Source organism: Coloeus monedula, assembly GCF_965178545.1.
Source record: "Coloeus monedula genome assembly, chromosome: 13".
Lineage (NCBI taxonomy): Eukaryota > Metazoa > Chordata > Aves > Passeriformes > Corvidae > Coloeus > Coloeus monedula.
The window spans coordinates 8,676,653-8,698,729 of NC_138793.1; the positions used below are offsets into that span (position 1 = coordinate 8,676,653).

At 41.6% G+C, this 22,077-nt stretch overlaps 1 protein-coding gene across 1 annotated transcript in view; it reads left to right on the plus strand.

Moving 5' to 3' along the window:
* Window positions 1-3,800: 3,800 nt before the first annotated feature.
* The window catches only part of NKD1 (NKD inhibitor of WNT signaling pathway 1), a gene marked incomplete at its 5' end in the record, with an annotated part of 104,986 nt that continues 86,709 nt past the window's right edge, over window positions 3,801-22,077 (plus strand). The window contains 3 exons of the mRNA XM_082289901.1: window positions 3,801-3,825; window positions 3,966-3,998; window positions 4,231-4,376. Of these exons, the coding sequence (XP_082146027.1) occupies window positions 3,801-3,825; window positions 3,966-3,998; window positions 4,231-4,376 (204 nt within the window). The remainder of the gene's footprint in view (window positions 3,826-3,965; window positions 3,999-4,230; window positions 4,377-22,077) is intronic.

A 22,077-nucleotide genomic window follows, 5' to 3' on the forward strand; every position in this document is an offset into this window, starting at 1 on the left:
GTTCTTTGTTGATGGAGTAAAAGGGGTTTGGTTGGAACATGGTAGAAATGGAGGCTGAGTGTGGTTTGTGACCATCTATGATTCTGAGAGTGAGGAGATTAAAAATTCTTTATCAGCTGGGTCCTGGAAATATTAAGATCTTAGATATGATCAGTGTTGTCCTTGCAATGCTGCTGAGAGCACCAGAAACATCTTTAGAAGCATGAAAAACTCATGTTTTTTCTTCACAATGGAGCAACCTTTTCTTAAAACACTTCTGTTCAGTATGGACTCAGATTGTTTAGTGCAGAGGAGGAGCTACACAGTTTGCACTTTACTGCTTCTGTGGGCCTTTTTTTTTTTTTTTTCCAAAGAATTACATGGGGCTTTTCCACTTTCAAAAACACATGTTAACCCTCACTTATTCTAGAGTTGGTCTAGCATGACCAGCTTGCCACTTCCAGGTGGAAGAGAACAGCACCCACCTGAGACTGTGGGAGGCCAATACCAGACTTTCATCTCTAGCTGGAGGGAACATGGCAGGAGAGGGGAAGAAAAGGAAAGAGATAAGGTAGAAGAAAGCAGTATCTTACCACTACCCAGACAGGAAAATCAGTGTGATGCTTTCATCTATCAGGTAACTCTTGCTATTGCAACTATTGTCATTAATTTTTCTATGCTATTGAATATTGAAAATTAATTCCTAGAATGGTCTTATTCACTTGTTCCTTGGCTAAGATTCATTTCCTATCATCAACTGCTTTATCGTATAGCAAGGTTCAGAAGGGTTTTCCATCTTCTGAAGAAGTACAGTGTAGTCAACACTAATGAAAGGGCAATGAATAATACTCTATGACAGAGCTTTCTAACTTTAAGAATTCCACTGAGGTCACTGGGTTGAATTGGAGATCCTTTAATCATTAGTACTGTTTTGTGAATGGTGTACTTTACTCTGATATTTTACTAGACGTCACTGCTTAACACACTTCTGGCCCCGTGGAAGGAAAAACAAAAGGCTTTGTATGCCTCGAGGTCCCTGTAGTTTGAGGATCATTATAATTCTACTGAGTCAATCTTGAGGTTCCTGTTCAGTTGTAACACCATGCTAAATCCTCCTGAAATCAACCGGAACTTTCTGAGAAAAACCATGCTAAGAATTGCAAGATTTGTCACTTCAAGAGTGGCTAAAACTTACTTTCTTGCAGGTGGAGGAAGAATTACCTACAGTTGTGATTCATACCCAGAGTAACATAATGAGCTTGGAATTGTGTTAGTCCTGTGCCCAAGCAGTAGAGACATGAATCCCATTGTGCATGGAGTCAGTTACTGACATTTGGGATTCTTTTGTCAGATTTGCTCTCCTGTGAAAACCTTGGTTTTGCAGGGTATGTCATCGACTGTAATTAGAAAGGGCTTGCTTTAAACTCTAACAAATGTTGTGTATGTGAAGGCAGTTCTGCACAAGAGTGGCTGTGTCATGAACGCAAGTTCCTCGACACAAGTGGACCTCTGTAATCTGCTGTGAAAGCCAGGGCTTCTTCCCCCGGCCACTTGTTCAGACCTGCTGAACTCGTGGCATTTCTAAGGCCTCATTTTATTCCCGAGAGCTGAATGATGGAGGCATCATCTCACAAGATGAATGGATAAAACCATCCCATTTGGAATCACTTACACTAAGCTGTTCTCAATTTCTCATAAACAGTGAAGATAAGTGATATTACAAATAAAATATTTGCTGATGAAGTTTTAAAGGGTACTTGAGCATATGCCAACCTGAGATATTAGGATTTAAAGTTTCTTAATATGGATCAGAAAATTTTTACAAGTTTTCACACTCTAGGTGAGGTTCATGCCCCAATGAGCCTGCTTCGTCTAAATCACTTTTTCCCCCTCTTTTACCCTCCCCAAAACAAGAGACAATCTTCAAAGGAACAAATATGTCACTTTAAATACACAACGTAAAAAATGGGCCAAATAAATTATTAAAATACATTAAAAAGAAATTCACAGAATATGCATGTTATTAGCTATTTGACAAGCAATTGATGCTGTTGCAATGGCTGCATTTCACAATGCAAGGGCTTTCTCCGCTAGACAGATAAATAGTTGGAATAATGTGAGAAATGACTTTGCAACCATCCAAAGAACAATTTGGTTTGAAATGGTCCATTTAATGGCATTGCACTGGCTGTGCTGCACAGTTGTTTCATACCAGACCTTCCCCACATCCATGTGCTTTGGAATTCCTTCTAAAAATGAGCTCCAAGCCTGACCCTCCTCTCCCAGTCCCAATTCCCTGCAGAAGTGTTACTACATATGCTTTGAATCTTTTTTTCAGATGAGCTCCCAAGTCTAACTCCTTCCTCCCTGTGCTTGAAACGTATGGATTTGAAAGCACAGATGTGGCCTTGAAGTTTTTGGACCAGGCCCATCTGGGTCAAACCCTACATAGTTTGACTAGTAGTTTTTTGAATTAAATTCTCAGAAGTCTTCATTTTTTCTTGTTCTGAATCTACTACACACTCCCTTTTATCTCTCCTAGTTGAACTACAAGGATCTCAAGGGAGATGTGATTTTCATAAACAGAAATATAATGACCAGCCAGAGGAAGAAAGCAAAAATTTTAATGACTGTGAGAATTATCTTTATGAAACAGCAAGTTTCCTTTTCGTTTATGCTATATGTAAAAAATATACCATTCATAATTTGGAGAAGTAGGGGAGATTCTCTGTAAATCTCATCTACTTAACTAATAATTAAAAAAAGCTGAGAGAGACTTTGTCCTCCTGCTGCCAACATTTTAAATCACTGAGAAAGGGTTCTGGACCTGACCCTGAGAACTGCATTTTGGCATTTACAGTGACTTCATTAGGATCACTTGTGTGCGAAGGGATGCCCGTGAAAAACGATTTGCAGGACTAAGTCAGTAGAACAACTGCTTTTCCAGACATGCTGGCTTCCTCCGCAATCCAGATACCGCGAAGTAGGGACAGGAGGGGCTCAGCACCGCACCCGGGTACAGGGGTGCCGGGAGGCAGCGTGCGGACATCCCGCCGGGCGTGCGGGGTGCCGGACCCTCCGACATCCCCGAGGGATGGGGAGCCGCGGCTGGGACCCGGCCCCGCGGGGGGACACTGCTGCTGCGCAGGCGGGGGCGGCGGCCCCGCGGGGGGAGAGCGGCCCCGCAGCGCCGGCGGCCCGCGGGGCTCCGCGCAGGCTGCGGAGGGCGGCGCTGGGGCGGGCGGGGGCCGGGCCGGGCCGGGGGGCAGCGGGCGCATTGTCCGCCCGGCGCCCCCGGGGCTGCGCGGGGCGCGGAGCGGGGCCGGCTCCGCCGCCCGTGCCTGGCTGGAAGTGAAACGCGCCCCGGCTGCTCCTTTTTCTTTTTTTTTTCTTCTTCTTCTTCTTTTTTTTTTTTTTTTTTTTTTTTCCCCTTCTTTTTCCTTTTTGAGCCTCCAAAAGGCTCACTCGCCCCTTTCATCTGCCGCCGCGGCCCAATGGGAAGGCGGAGGCTGCCTGCAAGTGGTCTAATCTCAATGAGGTGTCAATCATGTTCCCCGGTGGGTGAAGTAAGGTCTTTTGTAACCGCCTCTGTCTTTGGGAAAGAGAGGAGAGAGGAGGAAGGCTGGAGCGGAGAGGGGGACGCCGGATCGTGCTGCAGGAGAGGAGCTGAGCTTTGAGCTCGCTTGTGCGTTAGCAGGGAGAAGCGGAGCACATGGATTTCTAAACACGCTGGGATTTTATATATCTATAAAAAATAACAAGCGAACCTGACCCTACTGAAAACAGTCAAATGAATCGTAATTGCAGATCAATGCAGAGAGATGGGGAAACTTCACTCGAAACATGGTTAGTTCCTTTCACTTGCTACTTCCTTAGCCCCTTCCCTTTATTCGGATTTTAGTCGGTTTGTTGCTGTGATTTTATTCTCGTGTCTAACGATTTTCCTTTATTATTTCCCTTACATACTTTCCTCCGGATCTGCCTAGCTGCCGTTTGTAAACCCAGAGAAAGTCCAGAAGGTAGGGATGGCTCCTCACTGTTAGTAACTTTGAACGCCTTTCCCCGGTCCGGCTGGCTGCTCCCGGCCCCCTGCCCTCTCCCCTCAACTTTCCGCCGCGCTCTGCGCTCTGCGCGGCCGTCCCGGTCCCGGTCCCGGCTCCAGCCCCAGCCCCGGCTGGGCTCGGGGATGGCCGCGGGGGTCGGGCGGGCTCTGCGGGCGGCTCAGCGGCGGCATTGTCTTCTCTTTTCTAGGTGATAGTTTTGCGGTGAACGCCACTCTGGCTCGCAGAGGGCTGGAGGACTGGCTGGTGAAGCAGAAATACTCCGGGGGCGGCAGCAGCTCGGGACTCCAGCACGGCTGCCAGCACCGCGCCGTGTGCAGGCTCTCCAGCGCCAGGGTATGTCAGCTTCCTCGCTGCCCCCCCGCCCCTTCCTTTTGAAATAGTGAAAAGCAAAAGCTCTTTCTACATCCCTCTTTCCCTCCCAAGGGGCGGTTGTGCAAAGGAAGGTTTTCTTTGCCCTAATGTTGCTCCGAGGCGCTGCCCCGTGGGTGGTTTCCTTCAGTCCTTTGATGAAGTTAGGAGCTGCAGAGCAAACTTGGTGAGGGTACAAAAGCCAGAGGAGTAAGGGAACCTGACTGGTGGTGTCTGGGCAGTACGATTAGAGCAAAACCTTTCACAAACAGGAACAAACAATCTTTGGGGAAAACCCAGCACCCAGGCAGTGTGCGGTAGCTTGTGGACCCTGATTAGTACACAAGTTTGCCTGTGACATTTTGGCAGGCAAGGAGAAGTCCCCGAAGAGTTATTGTTATTTATTTGCTCTTTGCTAATAACGTGAGGCTGACTTTATCCACAAGAGTTTCTGTGCCAGTCACTTGTCCTGGGTGTTTCACTGGTCACTTTCCACCCCTTCTCTTTCCTTCAGTCCTTCATGTAAAGCAGGGCTGGAGGAAATGTTTCAGTCGCCGTTTTCTTTTATTTATTTTTAATGTTGTCTCTTTAAACAAAGAGGCATGATGGGAGGTAAACAGACTTAACGTTATTTAGATATGGTCCTCATAGTGTTTCAGGGTGTGATCCAGAGCTTATTGATGTTTACTGAAAGACTCCCATTGACTTTGGATCAAGCCCTGAAAGCTTCATCACTGGAAAGGTAACCTGAGAGATGGGGAGATTGGAATCTGTGCTTCCCAGCAAGCAGTGTGGCTTTGAAAGTGCAAGCAGAGCCAGGGCCACCAAACCTCCTGCAGGCTCTTCACTTTGTTAGCTACCAGTTGTATTGTCAGAAGCCTGGACTTGTGTCTCAAGGAAAAATTAACTTGCAAGTCAAGAACACTTCATTTTAGGTGGGATGTGAAAGTGAGTAGAAGATATGTAGCATGGGAAAAGCTAATGATGACATTTAGATTCCACAAGTATTGCATTTTGAGGAGAATAAATTGCGTGAGAGTCGCTAGAAGTAAAGACAAAGGGGGTAAGATATTGATGTGTTTGTAACTGATGAGCATAATCACCTTCAACTTGCAGGTATGATTGGTTGAAGCGATATTTATTGTGCTTTACTTGGAAAAAATAAGTCCAAAGAAAGAAATTTTCATTAATAATAGTACATACTAAGATACAGATGCAAAGAGTAAAAACACATGTTTTTAATTATTTTCTAATTATCCCAATTTTGGTAAGTCAAGGTTTTTAGATATGTTCTACCTTTCACATGTACATTTTCTAGAAAAGAAGCTCAATTCACCAAGCTAAACATAGATTTAATGTATAAGAGTTAAAGGTAAAAACTCTGACTTCAGTTTGTGAAATGTGTTTTCTTCCACAAAGGTAATTTGCTTTCTGAAAAGAAAGAGAAAATATATTTTGTCAAAGATACTTTCTATTCACAACACTCTTCAGTTGGCAGTTTTGTGAAGTCTGCTCAGCTGGAATGATAGTAGAACAGTATCTCCCCTCTTACTCAAGAGGAAGTCCTCCTCATGATGTCTCAGCAATTAGCAAGCCATTAACTAAATATTAGTCTACAGTTTTAGTACATTATAAAACTGTAAATAGGTTTAAGTGTGTTTAAAAGCACTGTTCCCATGAGGCTTTTTACTGTCATCCTTATAGAGCTGTTTCTGAATGTTCAAAAATATTTGCCATTTATTGCCTAATATATTTGGTAGTATCTGTATGCATGTATGGCCTGCTAATTGATTTAGTTTAATTGTCATCCTGTCACAGGCACACTGTGACAGCTACATTAAAGTTCCTTTAAAATATGAAGTTTTGGAATATGGAAGGATACATTTCTAATCCTACATTGGAACCAGATGTGCCATATGTACAGTCATTTTGACAAGGATTTCGGAGTCACAGCTATTGACTCCATAACTGAGGTTGCATGACTGCTTCTCTTCTGAGATCCCTTTGATCTCTAGTGTAATTATACCAAGATTGAAAGGGAATTTTAGTCTAACCTCTTGGTTCTTCAGTCTCCTCAAGATGTAGAAATAGTAGTTTCTTCTGTTAATGGTTAGTCACGGGGTTGTGTGGGACAGTTGTGTTGTCCCTAACAATGTAGTAGTGTTGCATGTGAATTGCCCAAGGACTCTTCTCCTTATTACTTCAAAATTCATCCTAAAATGTTCAATCAGCTTACAAGGCTCTGTGGAATTTGTGGACACAGTTATATTGTGTCGCAGCTGAAACTGTGACTTCTCAGTAAAGCATGGGTTTTTTTCCCCAAAATGGATCCCAAGTTGCTGTGTTTGTGACTTACGGCAAAGAGCTAGATTAAACACTGACAAAAATATCTGCATTCACAGAAATATACAGCTGTGTTTAAAAAAAAAAAATAATGGTCCTAGAAATAATTTTCCTAGTAGGAATCCTTAACCAGAGCTTTGTTGATAGTGGTTTTGTTAGTATGTAGGGCCTTTTTGATGAAATTCAGCTTACTTCCAAAGACCTGTTGATGGGAGAGGAGACCACTTACTCTGAAGAGGTTCCAAGACTGGAAATTCAAATATTTGGATAATTTTTATCAGAACTTGGATGTGATAATGCAATTTGATTTCTATTACTCTCTATAAGCCAAAAATTTAGTCTTGGTTTTAGTTGGAAGGCTGTTTCTCTCAAGGACAGACACTGAATTGTTCTGCTAAAGTTAGTCATCCAGGGGAGATGACACTGAAGTTCAGGGGATTCATGCAGTGTTTTACAAGAGGAATGAGTGACTAATACAGGGAAGCAGTAAAGTTTCATTTGTAGTCCTCGCTAGAATGATGGAATTTAAAGTTGTTGTGGAGGGGAGGTCTTTACATCAATTCACTCAAGAGGTGTTGGACTCAAGGACAGTTCAATCATATGACACCTTTCCTCCTCCCGAGCAGAAGTTTTGAGAGTTTCTTGATTAGAGCAGACTTCCCTCAGCTGATATGTTGTCCATGTCGTGTCCTGTCCATCTATCTCTCCCCTCCAGTTCACTGAAAGAACAGTAATTAGTGTCCAGCTATTGCCAAAAACACCAGTCTTCGAGAAGGATCTCCTGGTAGATTGCTGGGTGAAGGCATGAGCTAGGGGAAGGGGAGTGTGTCTGAAATCAGCGCCTGTGGTGTGTCTGCAACTGGCTGTGCTGGGTGAGAGCTCTGATCTCATTTAACCATTGCCACCCGCCCAGCAGGGGCTGCTCTGCTCTAAGTGTTTTAATGACTGGAGGCCGAGGGCTGGCCTGCAGCTTCCACAAAGTGAAGGATTAAAGAGAAAAGGAATTCTGTTGCATCCATGAAAAGTATGAGATCCAGAGTCATCTTCTGGTTTCAAAGCTAATTGAAACCACTCAGGCTGTAAATCTGCTAGAGCAACTGAACACACTTCTTTTGCTGCTCTATGAACGAGTTAACTTGTATCCAGAAAGGTTTTCTGATACTGTGGATTATCCTTGTATAATGCTTAAATTTATTCAGTGTGTTTACTTTTACAAACTATTTTTGGAAATCAACATTGTTTGCAAATATTCATGTATTTATTTATTTAACTGAGAAATAGTTCTGTGCTAGAGGGGGGAATATTAAATATGACATTTGCTTAGTTCCATTTACTTTTATCTTCAAAGCCAAAAGAAATTTTACTAGGTTCTTGTGTGTCTCATTGAGATCTGTGCTTGGGAATGGAAAAAATATCATATTTTTGATTAAATTTCAAACTAGCTCTCAATGAGCTGCATTGTAGGTACTCATTTTAGGTAAAATAGAAATGACTTTAACTTACCACTTCTGATGGTCTCGTTGGTGCTAGTGATCCTCATGTTCAACCCTCATTGGTGTTAATTAGAGTTGAGTTTGGGTTTGGGACTAATACAGTATGAAATGCTGAGGCACATCAGTACTTCAGAGGTGGGGCTTGTTCTCCATTTGTTCTGTGCCTGTAACTGCCAGTGACATTAATGGGCATTCCTTGCATGGCTGAGAGGAGACAACACCAGTGTCAACTTCACTGCTCCTCTAGTATGATCAATCCTAAATTTAAAAAAAAAGCCCTTCCCAGTCCCCCACTGTTAAAAAGTGTGTGTGCATATTAAAAATACGTTGCCTTATGGAAGACACAGCTGGGTAGGTCATTCATCCAAAATGAAAAAAAGGAACAGAAATTAGGCTTTTTTAGTGTTGTGTACATACTATGGTTTAAAGGCTGTTGAAATGCAGGATTTAATTGTAGCACTACTTTGGGGTCATTTCATGGGTAGAGTGACATTTGAAAGACTGCCTTCTTATTGGTATGGTGACAAGAGCAATGAAAGTGTTCTTAGATGCTATCTTGTGTGACTGCTTGAAGTGATCTTTTTAACAGAAATATAATATTTTCAAGTCCATTAATGTCAGTATTATATAGATAATTATTTTTGTTGACTCTGAGGATAAAATAAACAACAGACTCAGGAGTGCTAGATATTGGTATGACTAAAAAGTATTTTAGCATTCAAAAATATTGTCTATGGCATTTAAAATAAAATTACCAAACTTTGTATTGAGAGAGAGAAAAGCAGAATCTTATTTAGTGTTGAAATTTAGTGCCAACAAACCAAGATAATTTAATTAGTGGTGTACATAGTATATCTTGACAGCTCTGGTTTGGGAAAATTATAATATGAATATTAACAATCAAAGAGTCTCTGAAAGCGTTAGTGCCATGGTGATGAGATTAGTGAATTGGCCAATACTATAGCAGAAAGCTGGATTCCAAGGGAATTATCCTTGAATGATACCAGTTGGTGCAATTAAAAGCCACAATTCAGTTGCCATATGGAAAGTGTTAGGCATCCTTATATGGTTTCAAAGCTATGTGCCAGAGGTTAAATTGACATATGAAGAAAAGCAAAAATTAAATATTTTGTGTTATGAAATTAAAAGTTGACTTTGCTTGAGCCATATGGAGGCGGTAGATGGAAGACTCTGTATTTCATCAGGGCTTGTTTTATAGGTGTTTCAGATTTAATGTGGTGCACTCATAATTTGGCATGTTGATTGGAAAGCTGAATGGCCCGTGAGGTTTCTGCAAACAGTCTCATTAAAGGAACTTTTTTTGATCTCTAACAACCCTCCTTCTCCCACCCCCACTAAAGTGGAGTTACTTAGGTTGGTATTTGTAAGGAGAAAGCATATTCTCTGTAGTAGCTGGGTCAAGTCCTCATCTGTGTCCCTTGGGCTACTGATAGTCCCTGTTGGCTTAGTGAAACCTTAATTCTTCTGAATGAGGAGGCCTTGGTGACGGAGTATATTTTCTTCTGTAAACCAGGATGAAAAGTGACAACAATACGTTAGATTCTTTAATGTCTTAAATGTAAATAATGCAGTCCAGACTTCACACTAAAACTTTAGTTATACCAAAAATGGGATATTTGTAGCACATGATTGTTGACATATGGGAATGTTCTTTACAGCAGCATTCATTAACAGAGGGGTTTTCTGTAGGTTTTGAGATCTGTAATAAGACCCAGGAGGAGCTCAGTAAGTGGCTATTTGTATGCACCCTTCAGAAGAAGATCTTAGTTGACTTTTATGGTTTCTTTTGAGTTGAGTTATGAACAGAGGAAAGAGAACTCTCTTGAGTATTGAAACTTTGTGGGAGTTAGTTTTTCCAAAGTTGGGGAAATAATTGTTCGGTGATGATATTTAAATCAGAATGGAACATTGCTCCCAGTGCTGCAGATGTTGGCCTTTATAGAAATCCTTGCAGACGGATTTTGCTTTTTGAATGTCAGCATCAAACCCTGGTTGGAAAGCAAATGGGAGATGTTCAGATGTACAAAATACTTGAAGTATTTTTGGGGTTTTTTTGTAATGGAACCACTTTTCTTCTTCATATACCAGTTACTTTGAATACCTGTGAGTTTCCAAACTATGTGATATTTATAGATTTCTTTTCATGGAAAGTGAGGTAAAGTTTTAGTTAAAAAAATTAATGTGAAGGAATGGTCAAATATACTTTCTCTGTGAATTTATTTAGTCATATCTGCCAACATTGGCAGCAAAACTAAGCCTGTATTTACTCCTACAGAGTAACTACAGCTATGGGAGACTGAGTTGGACTGTATTCCATTCAAGAATTATTAACCAAGTTCCAAATGCAAAATCTTCATTGTGTCTGATTTTTGAGCCAGCAAAGCATGTTTGTATTGCAATATCTCATGACATTTCTCTTGCAGTGGTGGAAGGCCAGTGGTGCTAGCTGTGGTGAAAGGGCTGTGCTGGCTTTTAGTGTAAGCTAAGAGAAAGGGGAAATGATTTGTGTACCTTCAGCCACTGCTGCCCTGGTCTCTGCAAGGGCCATGGTTGTACAGGGCATTTACTTTTTGTAGGCTTCTGGATATATTGTCATCAGAGCAATATGGTGTGTATTTTGTCTTCTAATTTGAAGAATTATAGGGGCACTTCTGAACACGTGAGACACCCTTTCTTGAGTTGGAAAGTCCTGTATAGTTAGTGTGTTCCAAATAGACTGCTGCCATGTAACCTCATGTCCACTGTTTAATAAGGACGATCTGTTGGCTTGCCATGGGACTTGGCTTTCCAACAGGCTTCTGTCTGTAAGCAATTGTTCAACTGGATTCCCTAATCTCTACATATTTGTGTCTCACATGACCTGATAGGTGCCCATCATACGTCAGGAATACTTCTGGTTTAGTCATACAGAATCTAATTGTTTAAGAAAGGGAGTAGCCCTTGAGAAAAGGTGCTGCTAGGGGACCTCATCAATGTCTATCAGTATCTGAAGGGATGGTGTCAAGAGGCTGGACACCAGGCTCTGCTTGGTGGTACCAAATAATAGGAGAAGAGGCAATGGGAAGAAACTGATGCACAGAAATTTCCACCTGAACATGAGGAAGAACTTCTTTCCTGTGCAGTGACCGAGCACTGGAACAGATTATGCAGAGAGGCTGTGGAGTCTCCCTCCACTGGAGAGATTCAAGAACCATGTGGACACAACCCTGTGCCCTGTGCTCTGGGATGGCCCTGCTGGAGCAGGGAGGTTGGACCAGATGACCCATTGTGGTCCCTTCCAGCCTGAACCACTCTGCAATTCTGTGGTTTGGCCTATTGCATATTATAGGGCAATAAATGATCCTGTTGTTTTGGTCCGTAAAACTTCTGGTGGTGTAAATAATTTTGCTCCTCAGATGACCAGACAGAAATTTTGACTTCAGTGCCCGAGAAGGTCCTCAATGACCAAGAAGAGCCCTGTAAAAACACACCTAAAGGGTCCCACCAGCCACTAACCCCTCAGCAGGGGGAACAGAAGACCCTGTGGTTCCTTGGTTCAGACCAAGGTCCCTGCCAAATATACATGAGAAGTAGTTGTTCCTTAAACCTAGGGCTGTTGTTAATAAAATTTAATACTTGTGAACAAGGCTTATCAGGCAAGCAGTTTTTCTGCATTTTGTGATAGTTTGGTAATTTTGTCCAATAACCCTTCTCAATCTGAGAATTCAGTGGACTCTGAAACTCACTGAGTTGACTGTGATGGGGAGTGGGTGTCTTGATTACACCTTGAAAAAGGAAATCTACCAGTCTTGCTTTCAGTTTTGATGGGTTTGGATTTAAATGCAGGCTCAGCGGCTCTTGTTCTTTGTATCATTTGCAATGAGAATGCCTTGAGAATGTGAGATCCTCCCTTAAATGCGGAAGATCAGTTATGTTTTGAGGAAAATTTGCAGCAGAGAACTTCTAAGGTGCCTGGGATTTTCAGCCATGTATCCTTGGACTTCTGACTAACAAATGCAGGCAGTGTATGTTGCTTTAGCTCAGAGGTGGATTGGCATGTGGTCAGAACAGTCTGTGCACTGTCCATCCAGAGAAATACTTTGTATTTTGTGATTAGGGTGGAATTTAATGCATTTGAGGGCATTACTGTGGCAGCTTTAAAGGGATTAAATATATTGAGGTTCCTATTAAAGTATAACATTGTGATTCAAGATCTGTGAAAGAAAATCATGCATGGGTGTTTGATCTTGGGGTGCAGCCACACATGCTGTGAGGCATAAAATAAGGGGATAGACTCAGTAGGGAAGTGACAGAACAAAGTACTGTCTTCCAGGAGAAATGGGATTTGGGAGCAGCCTCGGATCTTTTGATCCATACTCTGATGCGAATGATGAGTGGTACGGAGGTGACAGATTTGTCTTGGGGGAGGAAGGAGAACGGTGGGTAGTGTGTCACATTGCCCTTGGAGATAGTTTGCTGTCTGATTCCCCAAAGATTTGATAGTGGTAGGTAAGGACTAAGCTTCTTCTTGTCCTATCTTAAAAATCTTTTATAGTTCCAGGACAGTTAGTTTCAGGAGAGTTAGGTAAGGAGGGTAGTAGCTGTAAGGCTAAGCCTTGTAAGTTAAGTGCACAGAAAGAACAAGTGCCTGTTTGGGGAGTGGGAATTTTTTCTGAGCATAAAGTGTCCCAGTCCTGAGCTCACAGAATAACAAGCAGTCTCTGTATTGCGTAAGATGCTGCGGTTAAGCCTGTATCAGAGTTTCTGTAATAAACTACTCTTTTTGAAACAACAAATAATAATTTTGCCTGTGAACTTTCCAAGTCTCTCTCTCTTCGTGTAGTGTACGTGTGCATACACTACGGACACTCATTCCCCTGTAAAGAGAGAACATCACAGTCTAGCAAACAGAATATCTGTCATTCCAACTGAGCAAAGGTCTAAGGCAATAACCCAAAATATCCTGGAAGAAATTCTAAAAAGCATTGAGGAAATCAATCGTCTGATCCTAGAGGAAGGTCTTTGATGTAATCCCGGTAAGTTTATACTGGGATCTTGCCTATTTATGGTCAGCCATAGACTTTCTATATGAAAAGTGGATCAAATAATTTCATAAGCTCCTGCTGTAAAAAAAGCTGGTTGATAATTTTCTAAAGCGTACACACTGTTTAAATGTAGATTGCGGTTTTTAGCAGAAGCCCAGGTGGGGAGGAAGGGCTTTTCAAAACAAGTACCTACAGGAAAATAAATAATACTTTGATATTTTTTCCCATGGAAAAACTGTGCCTCATTTAGCCATGCTGAATATTTAATTTTATTTTGAGGATAAACTTCATAGGTTATCTCAGTTAAAGCCACTTTTATTTATGCAAAGCTTATGTGCAAGGTCTTTTTCCTGGTGTGGATATGCATGTAAAAGGAGTTATTTCAAATACCATAAATAAATTACATTTAGATGTATATTTTTAACTAACTCAGTGCAGTTAGGTAAGACTGTTTTTATAATTTTTGAAAATTCTGCATTATTTCTGGTATGCTTTGATGCAAAAGTCCTGCTGTAATAGAGGGGAAACTTCTCACTGCTTTTAGTAGTTTTGCATTGGGTTCTCTGCCACATCAGTGGAAGACGGGGGAAGGTTCAAGAGACTAATATTCTTTTAATCTGGCAGCTACATTGCTGGTGTAATGGCAGTGTATTTTCCCCTGCAGATGCAGTTTATCTGATCATTTTGTGACAGGTTCACAAAAGTTTTTCCCAGCTGTACTGCCGCTTAAATTCCCATTTGTAATTAGCAATGTAATTTTCCAGATAGGTTTAAAAAGCACGTTTTGAAAGAGGCTATTCCCACAGCACTGCTTAATACCCATTAAAATGCCACATTTTTATTGTATGAAGGTGTTTTTTTTATCTAATTAGGTTGGTTTGTTAAAGTATTGCACCACAGTCTTTTTTTTTTTTTCCTTCTACTCTAGGGCTGTTTTCAATCATTTATTTATGACTGATAGGAAGCACACAAAATCTTTAACTCTGGACTAATGCACAGCATAAAGAAGTAAATGAGATCTCTTCCTGTGTGCTATTGTACAGGGCTTTACTTTGAAAGACAGTTGCTCTTGGACTACAACATGGTGATATGCAACAGAAAGGAAAAAAAACCCCAGTACTTGGAAAGGAAGTATTGTATTCATTGATGCTATATAGACTTCACTGGAATTTGGTCATCAACCTTACCATGGCATTCTTTTCCAGATGTGGTGTTTGATTTCTTTTTCTTTTAAATTTTAGGGAAAAAAAATTTTTTTTTTGTGAGAAATGTGCAATGAAATTCAAAAGTAAGGCACGTTGAAGTAGCTCTGTGTCCTTGGACATTTGCTGTTATCCAGGAGGGACTAGCTAGACTGCAGCATGCAGGTGTTGCTTGTGCTTATTGATTAAACATACACGTGCTGTTTAAATACAGAACAAACCTCTGCTAAAACACTCTATCCTTAACCTATGGCGCCTCTGATTTCCCCCATTTTGGAAAGACAGAAACCAAAGGCACTGCAGTGGGAAGCCCCCTCGATTTGGCAATAATTGAATAACAGACAATGGGTAATGTCCTGTGGGAGAAGCAAAAAGGCTGTGAGGTCCCTTATTAGCTCTGCAAGAGTAATCTGACCCTCCTCATGTGTTTCTGATGGCAACACTGGCAGTCCTCTCTCCTCAAAAATGAGGGGAATTTCACCACCACTGGGGAAAGTAGGAGAGCTTGTCAAACACAGAAGAGCAGAATGGTTAGATAAGAAAAATGCTAATGATGCGCCTTTAGGGGTATGTTTTAAGAAAGGAAAGAGTCCTGGCCTAGTGTCTGAGTCTGAGTGTCTGAGTGTCTCCTAATATCTGCAGGAACCCTTTCCAAAGGCAGGGTGAGGTTCGTTCCTTCCACACTCTGAACTGACATGGGCTCTAGTCAAGATCATCTGCTATTGGACATCAGTTCCAATATCCAGTAGTATGAGGATTGGGTAGCCACTGCTTCCTTCAGCTAGTGACTTCTGAGAGGCACTCCAGCCTGAGAGACCTGCCAGATCCGGGGCTGGATGTGCTTTAAATTAGGCTGGCACAGCTCGCTGATGCTAGCGGGCTGGGTGCTAATAGCTAGTGGCAGAGCTGGGTGGAGGGAGCTAACTTTGCTAGAAAAGCCTTCTGATGTTCAGTCTTACCTGTGTGTAAATGTGAGAGGAAAAACCCCACATGTTACCTGGACTTAGCCATCCACTGCTAAGAATCTTCCTTCTGTCAAAGTGATGAGCACTATTCTGTGGCATGCCTGGCTGCATTCCAAACTCTGTTGTAAGCCTCGTGCAGCACTGGTTTGCAGTGGCCCTTCTTGCAGGGTGATGCCTTCCCTCTGTGTCAGCACTGCTGTGGCGAGGTAGAGTGGCCTTTCTTCTGCTGACAAAGGTCTGCTTACGGCTGGATTTCCCCAAACTTCACATGTCTGCTGGAACTGCCTGCCTGTGTTGTACAGAGAAGGAAATGGTACATGCTTTGCCACACAGTTTTGTGACTGCTGTTGATAGGAGAGCTTTTGGAGTGAGTGATCTTTGTGGAATATAAAGGGTTACGTTGTTGAAGTTACCCAGGCGCCAATCCACTGGCACACCGCAGGTGATCTCGGAGTGAATGTTGTTTAAAGCGCCTGTCCCACGGTTTCACAAATGTGCTCTGACCAGAGGATGTTTTTCTAACTTCAAAGGGCTTCTCAGGCTGGCTTGGTGCCTCACAGACTGAGTCCACAATTCCTCTCTGCTCATGATGTGTTCTAACCATGTGTGATTTTTTTGGTATGTGATGTTTTCTTAAAGAGGCATTGACCTGTGTTCAAGTGAAACTTGCTCTTAAGCTTGTAAACACAGACTTGTTGTGTGGCCGGTTTTCATCTTAACTTGATGTGCGTATTTTTTTTTCGAGAGCAAGAATAGATATCAAAAGGAGGGATAATTTATAGGAAAAGAAAAAAAAAAAAAAAAAGGAAATAAACTTGTAGCAGCCATTTGAGTTGCACCATCCAGAGTCTTTTCCTTGAAGATCAAAGTGTGTGTCCTTTGCTGGCCATAAGGAGAAGAGCGTGTTCCCACCTCGGCTCTGTGAGTGTTACAGTGGGTACTTTGTCTGAAATGTGCCTCTGCACAAGGAGAGTGCAAGGGGGGAAAGCAAGGCAAAGAACAGTAGAAACCAGAAAGAACTTAGGCCACTTGTGAATGACCTGATTTTTTTATTTTCTTCTCTCCTTCTTTAGCAGTGTTATATTAAATTAAACTTTTAGGAACACATTTGTATGTTTTTAAATATTTAAGGTTTCTTTTTCTTCTGTAGTACTTTGTAGTGTAGTTTTTTGAGGGGGACTGCATTTGCTTTTTAACAATGAGAATTAGAAATGGCTGAGATTTTGTAGGCCAAATCCTTTTACTTTTGAAGTTCAGTAACTCTCTGTTAATTCTGCCGAGAGCAGGATTAGGCCCTGAAACAGCTTCTGAGGTACACTCTGCTCCAGCAGCTGTGGTTGTGGATCCAGGAAGGTCTAGTTAGGGTTCACTAAGCTGCACTGGTGGATGCTGTTTTTTGCAATGCTTTTTGCGTTTAGTAAGGCTAGAAGAAGTGGGCTAGTTTGAGGTTTTAAAGTAATAATTCTGAGTTTACTGGTATTGCTATTATGGATGGTTTTGAGTTTATTAAAAAAACAAAAACAAACAAAAACCACAGCAGTAAAATAAACCCTTTCTTCAAAGAAACCAATACCTTATAAGCCAGACCATAATACTTTCTGTTTGGCAAGGGATTAAGAAGTATCATCTGCTGTGGGAGTAAAACATCACACTGTGAATGGCATGCTGTGAACAATATATCTCAGCTGTGCAATGAAGTTTTGCTCCTCATGAGTAACAGTACTGCAAACTAGCACTTAATAATTAATCCAGCTTTCAAATGCATCTTGATCCCAAGGTCCTCATCCAGATGAGATCTTGGAGAAGTTAATGATGTCTAGGGCCTAAGCCCTAGCAGCAAATAACCTGTGCTACCCTGCCATCCCATGGTTATCAACAGGAACCATCCCACCACGTTTATTTTGGCTGGTCTTAAAGCAGGTGGCCAGAATGAGTTCCTAGTTTCAAAGTCACAGCTGCTGCTTTGAAATTGTGTAAGAAGGGCTTTGGTTTCTTAACACAAAATAACTGAGCTGCTGTTTAGTATTAGAGCATCATTATTCTGGGAAATGCACCCTTCGTTTTAAAAATATCTTTCCTATGGAAGTTGAAAGTTTATACCTCATGATTCTAAGGTCAAAGAGCTGAAATAGTTCCTTGTTTGACGGATGGTTGTAAATACTTAGAATTTCTCAGTGACTTGAAACGAGTGGAATCTGGAGGTAGTATTAAAATTGACAGCAGTATTAGAAACACAGAATTACTGTAGGGATCTCTTGTGTGTTGGCATTAGGTAAATTAGAGGAGGATTGTTTTGGGCAACTGTAATTTAAGATTTTTCTCCTTTAGCTGGATGTCTTTGTGGGAGTTACCCCCAAAATATTACATGTTTATCAATTAAAAGACCAAATGGATTTTATACCATCACAGTAATGATGTTGTGAATAAGTAGAAGGAAGTGTTCCATTACAAATCCCCATTTGGCTCCTTGCAAAATTTTATTTTAAAATGAGCCATCTTGGGTGATTTTTTTCAGTAGCGTCAGCAACAGTGTCAGCAGAATGGTGAATTTGTGTCGCTGGAAGTATAAAGAGAATTCATGAAGGAGTTTGTGTTAAGCATAGTTTTCTTTTTTATAAAAAAGGATTCTATTCACTGTGGTTTTTTTTCTTCTTTTGTATTCCTTGCCACCTTATGATATTATAATGTTTTTCGCCTAGTTTCAAAATTTCATAGATATATATTTATAAAAAATATATGTCATGTAAGCCTTTTTCTAGTGTAAGAGAAAGTACATTTTATGCAAGGTGCACAGCATGGGGTCTTCTGGGCCTTCAATCTCATTTGATCCTGTCTCACAAGAAATGCATCAAACAGGAATGAGCAAAATGCAATCCCCTCAGACTGGGTGAAAATGTTCTCTTAAGAAAGAAGACGAGAGAGGGCTGGTGAGAGGAAAGGCTTGACCTCTCCTCTGAAAGGAGGCCTGAAAAAAGCAAGTGGGCAGAGAAGGGAGTGCATCTTCCACTTAGGTAGACAGGCTTGGTAAAGGATGGAAAGGGCAAAATTAGGGTATTGGGGACACAGTCAAACAAATTAGTCCAATTTGCATGCATACAGTCTATCAGAATCACTGACTTGGTTGTTAAGGGGAAGACGTGAGAATGGGCACATCAGAAGTACAGCCAGTACAGATGGGATACCTGGGCTGTGCCCTTAATCCTTTTTGCTTCCATCATAAAATAATTTTTCCTTGTCTCTTGTGACTGAAATTCTAGTAGCTCAGTCTAACACACAGTCTGGGAACTGTGTGTTCTAGTGCAGTGCTTCTTAGATTTATCCATTTGCACATGATGCTGGACCATATTTTATATTCAGGTGTATGTGGCAGAGAGATCCCTACGAGGTTAAAGCGCTCTGTGGTTCAGACACAGGCTCTGATAACAGCATGTGCCTTTCCTAACTGGGCTGCCTGGTGTTGCCCCTTGGGTCTCTGCTTAGTGGTTGGGATTTTCATGGGTAAGATGTCAGCCCTGTTGTACTTAAGGAGATGGGGTAATAGGTTAAACACAGCTTTCTTAAGCTCTCTCGATCACAAGGTAGGTAGGCTTTGAAGTCATCTGAGATTAGCAGACTGGCCTGGCGGCTGGGATGTGAAGCAGGGAGGTGTTTGTGATGTGGGTGGCCAGGGATGGGCAGCCACTGCTGTGGTGCTACCTGGTCTCTGAAACTCTGAATTTATGGTTAAAGAGTGAGATCCAGGAGCCATGAATTCTAGTCCAGATCCTAGCTTCATGTGTATGTCTTTTCTAAAGTTGCTCATATATTTGCAGGCACCCAAAATTGCTAAACACTTGCCACTCATTTAGTCTCATTTGTCTTTTCTTAGAACCTACGGGGTTTATCCACTTTTTCCCATTTCCCCACCAGAGAAATATTTATAATTCATGAAGAACTTCAGTGCCAGCTGTACTCTTAATTCATTGCTATGTTTTTATGAACAAGCCTGGTATTTATCACCTACTTTCCTGAGCAAAGTAAGAATGAAAAAGAATGTTTGAATTCTCCTTGAAGTTTATATAATCTCCCCTTGCAAAATAGCCCAACCTCTTACATTGTTTCTTTTGATCTACAGTAATCTTCCTAAAATGTTTCAGAAAGGGGCCTTTCTGAACTGTCCAGCTCTTGCTACAATCCAGTGGCTCAAGACGTCTAATTCTAAAAACTTTGTATTCATCAAAGCAGTTCTGACATACAGAGAGAAAAGACATTTTACATCTCACTTATCTGAACGAGACTTTGGACAAGGTTGTAGAAGATGGTGAGAGGGATGTGTCTTTCATGTATGAGCTGAATCTCCACTTTCATGGAGGCCTGTCCAAGGAAATGTGCATTCAGGTGATGTGGACTTCCTGCTTTTTGCTGTACCTTGCTCTTGGTGATGCTTTTAAAGTCAGGGCAAGATTAATAGGAATGTAGGGACAGAGGGTATGGCTGGCACACATGTAAATCATAATAGGTATACAGTACAGCATGAAGAGAATGCCACACTTTCACCACTGTTACTAAATGAAATGGACTACACAGACATAACTAAAGGGGGAAGGAAAAGGTTTGTTCAAATTTCGGCTGAAGACAAGCTCTGATGCACCAGTTAGACTGGAAACTTTGCAAGGAGATGAGTTTTTTTCTGGTGTTTGCTTGAATAATGAAATTAACCTCTCTTGAAGGTTATTCTCTGGAGCAGCAGAGTTTGTACATGAGTGAAATGCATGTCAAAATGTTTACAAAGAACTGAAGTGGGGTGGTGAGTCAAAGCAGTAGGCTTTTCTTTGCACCGGCTTTGTAGTGGAGAGCCTTATAATGAGGGTGAACTATGCCTCCGATTCCGGTGGGCCTTTGTGCTATCTGGAGCACAAAGTGGAGCAGGTTTACAGGTTAATTAACACCTCTTCCCTCCTGCTTTGGTGCTGGCTGTGATGCATCACCCACGGTCATGTTTAGAAATGGTGACTGATGGTTAGTGATGGTACTCCCAAGCTTTTTAGTTGGTGCTGCTAAATTCTCTGCTGCGAATGTGATTTGTTCTTTTAAACAATAGAGAGTACTGCTAAATATATGGTGTTGAAGAGGCACTTATTGTCCTGTCAGCCTGGCAGCAGTGAGCACACCCCCAGAACTGTGTGTTGCAGCCAGGCACATCCCAGTCTGTAGCTTCCCTGCTCCCCATTCCTTGTAAATATGAAGAGAATTCAGAAATATTCTGCCTGTCTAAAGAGGATTTTATGGCATCTCAAACCCTATTATTATGTATTTAGGGATGATTTCTCTGAGTATTGAATCGTAAGGATGGTTTTAATCTAGCAGCTCTGTGGTTTTGGAGAATTTGGTCAGTCTGGCTGGAATCAGGGTACTTTAGTCTATGTGTTGGATATGGGCATTTGTTGTTGTTTTGGGGTATTTTTCCCCTCTGCCTTTGGACACTGAAAGCTTTCTTTGCCACCTATTGCCCACAGATCACACTTTTCTCAGTAGTTGCCCTGTGCTGCTTTCTTTCTCTCCCAGTTCCTCAGGCCTTAACACTATATGTGTTAGATACTTCTATTTTAACAGCTACTGCCTTTCCCTTAGCTTGATTTAAATGCTACATTCTTCAGAAATTGAATCTTGGGGGAGAAACAAAACCACGTGGTGGTCTAATTACCAGGGTGTGAATTTGGTGTATAACACCAAGAATCCTTTGCAATCCTGTGTTGTCTAGCACACCAAACTAACATTTGAGGCAAGTACACACCATTTCTATTGAATAACCATACCTTGCTATACCATAGCCACTGTACAGATGGCTAACAAAAAACATGTGTGGCATATACATACTTTTGGAGCTTAAAGAATTTCTCCTCAAATCTCCTACTTCCTTACTTACCTGGTTCTGAGTGGAAAGACAGTGGAGCATAGCCCAGCTCATGAACAGAATCATTTTGGGAAGAGGACAGTGCAGAGGCAGTGCTTGGTGCCTTCCTTGAGGCAGAGTGGAAATTGGAAAGGACACTGTGATTCAGTTCAGAATCGCAGTCATCTCTCAGACAGCTCCAGGGCAGTGCAGCTCTCAGCTGCTGCCTTGCTTGCAGTGGATTATAAGGTCATAATACAGCCCACTGTGCTGAAGCAGAAAAGCAGTAAATTCATCGTCAGGAGCTGCTTTATGTTGTCTAGAAATGAAGAATTCCTCTCTAAGAATGTAATACTTTTTATCCAACTTCCCAATTCCCATGCTTCAGCAGTATATTTATCTTCACTGTTTTCATGCTGTGAATAGAAGGCCAAGAAACTTGTATAAAGAACTTCATTTGCAGCCAGTGATATGTGCACTGTAGCATCCTATAAAGTTAACAGGGATTAAGGTGAATGACCATGTGAGCAGGGGAGGCATCCCATCAGGAAACATATCTGTTTCTGTGTAGCAACTAAAGCAATACTATCTACAGAGTTTGAATCAAAAGCTTGGTCAACTAAACAAAGCTAATCCCCAAATATGTACTATTAAACTCATTTCCTGTGTATGGAACAAATATTGTAGGAGTTTTTGAAAAGCATTTTCCAGCCATTGTTAAGAGAGGAGTTGGGGTGTGAGCTATAAAATTCAGATCTGGGTTCAG